This window comes from Anas platyrhynchos, chromosome 4 (genome assembly GCF_047663525.1).
Source record: "Anas platyrhynchos isolate ZD024472 breed Pekin duck chromosome 4, IASCAAS_PekinDuck_T2T, whole genome shotgun sequence".
Lineage (NCBI taxonomy): Eukaryota > Metazoa > Chordata > Aves > Anseriformes > Anatidae > Anas > Anas platyrhynchos.
The window spans coordinates 19,612,777-19,621,970 of NC_092590.1; the positions used below are offsets into that span (position 1 = coordinate 19,612,777).

Sequence of the window (9,194 nt, forward strand, 5' to 3'; positions counted from 1 at the left end):
AGTCTGCCTCCAGGCTCTGGAGGCACCAGTATCAGGTGAGCAGCCTGAGGAGTGGAAACTTCAGTGTTGCTGACGTTCTGTGTATTTCTAGATAGTAAGAGTGGGATAACGAAAAAAGCTTATACCAGCTCGGCATCACCAAGGAGTCTTCTCTGATCCAGCCCAACCAGCTCTGCAGTGCCTTTAGAAAGGACTTAAGTCACCTTCCTGGATGCATTCTGATTGTATCTCCAAAAGATGCAGGTTGTCAGACTAGATAATGTTTGCATCTTCTTCTCTAGATGGAATTTTTTTTCATTAATTTCCTTCTTTGCCCAAAGGAGATCATTTAAGCCTTGAATTTTACAGGTGAAGAGCTCTTGATTTGGGAACCTCTGAGATAATTTCAACACAGTACTGAAAACGCTGCTTCTTTGTCCCAGAACAGACATATGAGATATTGCCAACTCTGACATTTCAGGAAATGATTTGTTAAAGACAAATTGCTTCCAGTGTTTAGTATAGTTATCAGTGGTGAAGTGACATCCGAAAAAGCAACACGATAAGAGTCCGGTGCTGCAGCCTTCAGAAGTGAGAAAATGTTTTGCCTGTAAGGCCAACTCAGAGCAGTGCTGCATGCACTGTGGAGAAAAATCATGCAGAAAAAAAATCCCATTCAAGGCAATTACCTGTATTTTTATAACTCAGGCAATGTTTTTGTGTTTCTCCAGCAATGCGATTGGTCCGCTTGTCGCGCTCTGGCTGATCTATGAGCAAGGTGGTGTCATGCAAGAGGCGTCAACTCCTGTCTGGCTGCTGTTTTATGGAGGCGTTGGGATCTGCGTGGGTCTCTGGGTCTGGGGTAGAAGAGTTATCCAGACCATGGGTAAAGACCTCACTCCAATCACACCATCAAGGTAGGCGCGCAGTTGTCGTAACGCTGTATGAACCTTGTGTGTGAACCAGTCTGGGAAACTGCTGCTCTAGTATTTTGTCTGTCTGCTGTTTTTGCTGTGCTTTGATTTTAATGATAACCTGGCTTCGACTTCTGCGTCTTTCTAAAAAGAGGAAGGAAGAAAGAAAGGAAGGAAGGATGAAAAAAGAAAGAAAGGATGAAAAAAAAGAGAGGGAGAAAGAAAGAAAAGATATCCTTGTAAACTAACATGGAGTGGGTTTGGACATAGTCTACGTGAGCAGAGTCTTCTGCTGGTGCCCTAACTAACATGCCAGAAGGTGCTTGTGGAAGTGGCGAGTATACAATGGCTTTCCCAGTATGCTTCAGACCATTAAAAACATATGTATTCATTACAGTAATTTTTGTCCTTGATGCATACTAGACCTCTGCTGGTGCTTAGCTGAATCACTAATTAGGCATGATTCACTGCAGCGTAGACTAGCAAAAGTTCCTGACGCAATGAGCCGTGCTGCCGGTTTACTGCAGGTGACTAGCCTGTACTGTTTCCATTATTCAGCAGTTCCTTACTCTCTTAACTTTATTTCTGTGACAAAAATCAGTCGGAGATAAACGATTGAAGAAGAAACGGGTAAGACTTTGGCACACTGCATGGTATCAGTCCAAGCTGATGCAAAGAGTGATTGTGAAGTGTTTTCTTATGCTTCCCGCAGTGGATTCACTATTGAGTTGGCTTCGGCGTTCACAGTTGTGGTAGCTTCCAATGTTGGACTTCCTGTCAGTACTACACACTGCAAGGTATGCCTTCGCCGAGAGACTGCAGTCAGGGCAGTCTGGACTGTTCACCTTAAACTGTGCTGCTCGAACCAGTGGATAATGGCACATTTCTGTAAGGGAAACACGGAGAGGGGAAGATGCCTTTAAAACAAATCAGGCTTCTAAAAAAATGGACTGGAGTTGTCACAGTAAAGCTGTTGCAACTGGGCAAGACAGCCAGCTGAGCGTGGACTCCTTAGCAGTGGTTGAGGAAAAACATCACTTACTGGCACATGGCCTCAATCTCAAACCAAACAATTGCAGGGGTATGTGGCAATGAAGAGCCTGGTTCCCTCCAAAGGTGCCATTTGAACCTGGTCATGTAGCGTTTCTCCCTTGTTCAGAGGCTGCACACCATTCATCATTTATACTTCACTTTCTTGATAAGTGCATGGCATGGGATTTCCTGCATATAACTCTTTTACTACAGGTTTTCCATCTGTCTTTTTTTTATTTCTTCACAGTGGATTTTGCATTGAAGTAATGTGTGCGCTAACGGTACTTGTAGCCTCAAATGTGGGTATTCCAATAAGCTCCACCCATTGCAAGGTATTGGAGTTTGCAGTGATCCCATCAGTAAATCACATCACTAGGACAAACCATAACAAAATACAAGAGATACCGATTGCTGCAGATTGCCTTCATTATGTGATGCACCATGCAGACAGTGATTGCAAAACACCAAGGACTGCATCTAAAGCAAGTGCAGCTGAGCAAAGTCGGAATTACAAGTAATTGCACAAAAGTGTGGAATGTCTTTGATCCTTGCTTGATCGTATTGAACTAATATAGACTTCTTAAAATAACATAGGCTGGTAGTTTTTGTGATCCAGGTTACATGTAGTTTACAGCCGCTTGGATGAAAAGCAGTGTTACATCCTTACGCTAATATTTTAACGTCTCTCTTCTTTTAAACCAACTCATCCTCACTTTTGTGCATTATAATACAGAATCTGCCCCCTGTAATTTGTTCTTTGAGCACATATATATGTATATATTTTTAAAAGCCCAGCTTGAACTGTAGATAAGCTCAGTAAAGGGCAGAATTTGATTGTGTCATATGCAGTAGGAGAAAATGTGTAGGGCTTGTAGGCAACACAGACTGCTTGGACATTTGCACTGCCAGAAGAACACGGTGGGCATTTGGAATTTGGTTCCCCAGCAAATTTCTATGTCAAATATTCCTTCTCTCTTCCCTTTGCTTGCATTCTTGGGCACTCAGAGCTGACTGTACACCTCACCCTCTGGCAGGGTATGGGGAGGACCCCCTGAAATCAGAGCTGCAAGGCCCTCTGCTTTAGGATGCACCACCAAGCCCTAGCAGGATCAGATCCTGTGGGTTTTGCTGCTGCACCCTGGGGGCCTCTGAGCTCTCCCAGCTCTGCTAGTGCAGGATTTTGGGGCTCACTGCCCCGCAGCGTGGCAGGCAGACGGCGAGACGCCAGGCAGGCTCGCCTGTGACATTGAAAGAGTCTTGAAATGCACACATCCTGCAGAACACCCAGAGTTAGTTCAATTGGCCTTTTCTAGTGAAAACCATTTCTTCAGAAAGCTCCCCAGTTGCAAAATCATTTCTTTCTTTCTGCTGTAGAGTCCTTTGAGCAGTAGCCAAGCCTGGGCTGCTCTGAAAGGCTGTTCACATTTCCCAGTATTGGCCTAACTCCGGTTCCTCTGATTTGAGCAGGGGAAGAAATAATAACAACATGAGCCACTTGTGAAAATGCTACCCCTAAAACACTTCCCTTTCAGCTGACTGTAAGTCAAATGCCCAATGAGAAGAAGAATTTGCCAGGGAGAATAATGCAGCTTTGATTATCCGCCCTGTGTGCCTGGAGCATTTTGTCAGCTGTCAGAAAAGAGAAAATACACTTTGGTGCAGACAAATAGACTGACTTTGAATGTAAAAGGGAAATTTCTTGGAAGCCATCAGCTAATGAGAGGGCTGCATTAGAATGTATTCATTGACTCGACACAGTTAAAGGCTTGGTCTTTTTGAAGGGCAGGGCACAATAACTCTTTGAAAATTACTTCCATAAAAGCAGTTAATGCAGTTAGGCTGTGCCTGCTACCTGCAGTTTGCCATGTATAATTAGATGGGATGTTCTTAATGGGAAGATCCACCTCTCAATAGGATTAGGCTGTTCCAGGATGTCACGTTATTACACCCCATTCCATGTTTCAGCAAAACGAGGTCTGGAGTTGAGAGACCAACTGGTCAACGAAAGATAAAGCAAGCACTTAGAATAGATGTGTACATTGTTTCCTTCAAGGGCCCAGGGAAGGTAGAAAGGAACAATTAACTGTCGTTCACTCCATGGGGAAATGTCTCTCACTGCAGAGTTTGCTGCAGACACACCAGAGAAGCAGTTGCCATTGAGACAGAAATGCCTTTTTTAAAAACCAGCAGAAATATTATTTTGGCTGTTCAGCCTCTCTTGAGGTTTATCATGGAAAAGCTGGTGTGCTGTGAATACATGCCTACCCCATCTTCTTCCCAGGTAGGCAAGTGGTCAGTGGTGAGGCTTACACACAGTGCCTGTTGTTTATTACACAGTGTGAGATCTAGAAACAGATACTTCTCAGCTGTAAGGGAGTCAATGTGTTCACATACTGAGATAGAGTGCAGGAGTTAGGATTTTTTGTGTGCAAAAGCAACTTTGCTGAGGTCATGCTGTCAGCTCTGTTTTGCCCTTACTGTTTGGGAGGGGGTAGTAAATATTCTCTGTGTTGCTATTATGAAATTAAAATAGTCTGAGTATGATTTTGATGCATCATTGCACGGAAATAAGGGAGCCAAATGTATTTCTGTAATTCCTGTTGTTCTGCTCTAAGCAGAGCATACTGAAGGCAAACTGCACTGGTTTCATTCAAACCAATCTCGAAGTAGATGTCATCTGAAATTCCACAGCTGGTGTAGTTGCCCTACACCAAAGTTTTAGCTACTCTCCTAACCTTTAGTCCATCCGAATCACTATTAATCAACTAAACTTTAACGATGTTTAAAACAGATTACCAATGCCGTCATTGCTGATACCTTTTAAATTTCAGGAAGGACTCAGAGATTACCGTACGTAGACTGCAGGCTTGCTCAGAAAGCAATGCTCCTTGTCACAGCATGCCAGACTGGTGCTAAAAACTTGCAAAATATAAAGCAGAGCCTAACAGCCAAGCTGCTGGAAAAAGCACTGTTTCCTTGGATTAACGCTTTGAGATACTCAGAAGTGGGGGGTTCCTTTCAGTTGGGCAAGGTGCTGCTTTTCTTGAGATTCCCACAAGGCACAGGCATCACGCTCCACCTCCTAAGCACAGCCTAACACATTGTCCAGTCACGGTGTATCCAGATTAAATATTATTTAGCACATTTCCTTATTGGATCAAGTTTTATAACCTATAGACAAAACAATAAACAAACCAAACCAAAAATTTTTGTTTCACTCCCTTAGATTTGCACCTCCTGTAAGGCGCAGTCCTTCAGGGAATTTCACAGTAGTCCTTTGGCACAGTCTTGAAGCTGACCTTCAAAGCATTGGGTCTGCTCCTCCATAATGACATCTCACACTTTCTTTAAGCCAAGGCCTTTCCAGTCCTAAAGTATCAAGGTCAATTTTATCTTGTTCTATCACAGGAGCATTTGACTTTGTGAGAGTGATAAGGTCCTCAACAAAGAACACTCATCTCTAAAAAGAAACGTTAGGCAGTAGTAAGAAGTTAAATAGATATTAACAAAAGATGGATTGGATGTCCCTGTCCTATCTCACACTCCGGCGTTTATCATTTCCCTAGCTCTGCACATCAGTCCCTTGGTAATCTATAGGCAGGGACTGATACGTCCATTAAGAAAATGAGCAGGGAAGAGGAGGCAGGGATGGCATTTCAGGCTGCAGAAAGGGAACAGAAGCCCAGCCGTGTCTTGGAGTTTCATTTTGTTCAAAACTGAATATTCATTCCACGTTTCTTGCTGCTTTACCATCTGCTTTGAATAGAGCTGCATGGATATACATAGGTTTGTTAATGGCAGAATGCCACTTCCAGGGCAGAAAGGAAAGCATTTCTGAAGTTTTTACCATATTTTTGCATCACTTTGCATTGGAAGCATTTTTTCTCAACACATTTCTTTCCTAAAAAATAATATGCTTGGTTTCACATCCGAGTTCACGAACTGAAAACACGTTTGAGAGAAAATAGCTTTGCCCATACTGCAGTGTGCTTTATCATCGAAAATACCGATCTCTCCAGCTGCCCTGGTAGCAGTGCAGGATATTTTGGTGGTTAACCCATTCCCCACTTGAAGCCAGACTTCTCAGTGTAGTTTGCACGCCCCCTAGCATCAGGCCGATGTATTCTTATGCAGGGAGGATGTTAGCTCTGGATGCTTTGCTTGCTGGCAGGTCCAGAAAGGCTGGGTTTCCTAACAGGGCACAGAGTGATGGGCTTGACTGGAGGTGCTTATCGTCACCAGAGGCTCCTTCATCTCAGTGCCCCAGTTTTGAGCATCGCCTGGTATCAGCTGACTGGCATTGGTGCAACTGCGGGCGCACTGGGGGCGCTGGGATGTACCCCTCACATTTGCCTTCTCTCCCTCCCGTGCTCCCAAGGTGGGCTCTGTGGTGGCCGTCGGCTGGATCCGCTCCAGGAAAGCTGTCGACTGGCGCCTCTTCCGCAACATCTTCTTGGCCTGGTTCGTGACTGTCCCAGTGGCTGGCTTGTTCAGCGCCGGGGTGATGGCGCTGCTGGTGTATGGTATCCTGCCTTACGTCTGAAGAGCTGAGAAAAGGGGAAGTGGCCAAGCTAGTACCGAGGGGAGAAGCGTTCCCTTGAAAGGACCGGTCGGAGAGGTTCCATCTTCCGTATCTAACTTCTTATCTGCTGTATATAACAATGTGTCATATTGGTGACATGGTGATGTGGTGCCATTTCTTATATATTAAAGAAATATATATGCATATAGTAGGTAACAATACCTAAGTTATATTATTAGTGGGGTGAAAATAATTGCCTAGAATTTAATATTTAGTAAAATTTGTACATAGTGTATCATTTTGGTGGCAATTTTTTAATCTTTTGAAGAAGAGTATGGATTAGGAAATGTTTCTTGTCCATTTGATATCAGAAGAAGCGAGGTACAGGACTGCATAACACATGACTTTTTTTAAAGCTATTAAGATACTGGAACAAAATGTGCATAAGTGCTTTTCATAAGATAACTGTTCATATCATATTGATCTTTGTGTATCATAGCGTAACGGTTATGGCTTTGTAAATACTTACAAACAGTAACTCTTAAGTGGTGCATTTCCCTCATATATTTTGGATAAGAAAGTTTAGGAAGTACCAAAGAAGCAGGGGAATAGCTTGCCAATAATACGTTGTTGTCTACACGTGTGGGTGTGTGTTGTGTTTCTCCACCTCTAATTTAATGTTATTTCACTGAGCTACCAGCAGCAAGGCTGGGATTGTACTCTTCATGTCTTAATGTAACTAAAAATGAAACAAACAAGCAAAAAGCACATAAGAAAGCTAGTTCTACTCATTCTTGTTGCTTAGTAGGCAGAACACTGTCGTCCATGTTAGCTGGCAGTACACAGACTTCATTTTGTGAAGTGTCTCACTGCTCACCTCCTTCCTTTCCCCACAAGCCCCGGCCCTGTTGTCCTGCCATCAGTCTTGGCACCAGCATGGACCATCGGTCTCCTCCATCTCCATCTGGTGAGCCACCAGGAACGGGGCTGCCTGGCACGGCTGCCTGGGGCAGGAAACCAGCCCAGCCCTGCTTTCGTGGCTGGGGGTTTCGGCTGCTGGTAGCCAGTGCTCAGGATGCGTTTTTTCACAGCAGCTCAGGGGACTGACACAGGAGATGGCGAGCTAAATCCCTGCACGGCTTCGGAAAGCACATTTTAATGAAGGTTACTGTTCAGTGGGTGGGAGGTGAAGGGCAAGGCATGTCTGGAGGAGGTTTGGGAATCTATTACTGTTTAAATGCTGCTAAAATTTTGATAAACGGTCTTGGTACTCCATTGTGACTTTTCCATTGGTCATTCATACTAAATTTATAATAAAAAGATAAACAGCCCCGATCACTGTTTGCCTTTCAGTTTTTTCAAGTGTCATTCAACCACATCAGCTGTGATGGGAAAGGGCACTGAAGCAGAAAAAGCTCCCTGGGCCGTGCCATCTCCAAGGTGGTGTCCATGTTGCCAACCACGAGAACACTGCATTGTTCCCAGCGATATTTGTAATGAATTTGAAAAGTGTAAAGAAAGTCCTAGAAAGCTGAAGAAAGGAAAGGTAACCAAGTGTGGTTGTGCTGGCTGTTGGGGAGTTGCTAACAAGCAGCAGTGAAGTTAAAAGAGGAGACATGCAAGTATAACATGCTGGAGGGGAGGAGGAAACAATTTCAGCATTTTAGTCTATCACAATGTATAAAAACCACAATGTACACAGCTTGAAAATCAGAACAGGATCCCAGGGTCAAAAGTGCAGCCCCATTCCACAGCTGATGCCCCCATATGCAGTGATCACCTACTGTGGTCTATCCAGCCAGAGGCAGTTTGAGTGATGGCTGCCACGTGTGCTGAGGTTGGGACTGGATTGGGAGCAGCCTGTCTTCATCCTGATCCTCCCGACCTCATCCTCAGTGAGCGGGGAAGAGGAGGAAGCTCCCGCAGCTCAGCTGAGGTGCCAGGAATCACATTAGGATTCTGCAGCACCCCAGGTGCCACCCCACAGGCCAAGGCTTTGCAGCTTTGTCCTCTCATGGGCGCTATTTGGGTCCTCGCTCAGTCTGTGGGCAAGAGTCCTGTGCTGGTAACAAGGAGGTATCAGCCTGTGGGACCACAGTGGTTTGGGCCCAGCAGCAGCAGCTGAGCCGGGCAGTGCCTGCCTCAAAGAAAAAGGTGAGAAAATATGATGGAAAGGGCTCAAGGGTTGAGATAAGGACGAGGGAGATCACTCAGCAATTATCATGACGGGCAAAACAGACTCAGCACAGGGAGATTAATGTAATTTATTGCCTATCACTAGCAGACTAGAGCAGTGAGAAACTAAAAGCAAACTAAACCCACCTTCCTCCCCCAACCACCCTCTTCTACCTCCTCTCCTTGAGCGGCACAGGGGAACCAAGGAATGGGGACTGCGGTCAGTCCACGATGTTTCTTCTCTGCCGCTCCCTCACAGTCCCTCTCTGCCCCTGCTCCTTGTGGGGTCCCTCCCACAGGATGCTGTCCTTCTTGAACTGAGCCACAGGCAGCAGCTCTTCAAGCACTGCTCCCACACAGCTCTGTCCCACGGGGTCCATCCATCCCCCAGGAGCAAACTGCTCCAGCACAGGTCCCCCACGGGTGGGTGGCAGCTCCCCCCAGACCCCCTGCTCCTGCGTGGGCTCCTCTCCACGGGCTGCAGCTCCGGCCCGGGGCCTGCTCCTGCGGGGGCTCTCCATGGGCCGCAGCCTCCTCCAGGCCACATCCACCTGCTCCACCAGGGGCTCCTC

General features: G+C 45.6%; 1 protein-coding gene across 6 annotated transcripts in view; it reads left to right on the top strand.

Moving 5' to 3' along the window:
• SLC20A2 (solute carrier family 20 member 2) overlaps positions 1 to 7,782 on the top strand; it is a 55,379-nt gene extending 47,597 nt beyond the window's left edge. For 5 of the 6 annotated variants that reach the window (XM_027456129.3, XM_027456130.3, XM_005025118.6 and 2 more), the window contains exons 9-11: positions 711 to 896; positions 1,606 to 1,690; positions 6,304 to 7,782. In XM_027456129.3, coding sequence (XP_027311930.1) covers positions 711 to 896; positions 1,606 to 1,690; positions 6,304 to 6,468 — 436 coding nt within the window. In that variant the 3' untranslated portion in view covers positions 6,469 to 7,782. Of the gene's footprint in view, positions 1 to 710; positions 897 to 1,605; positions 1,691 to 2,172; positions 2,258 to 6,303 lie in introns of all 6 variants that reach the window. The other variant, XM_013104704.5, reaches the window with a different exon arrangement.
• Positions 7,783 to 9,194: the final 1,412 nt, after the last annotated feature.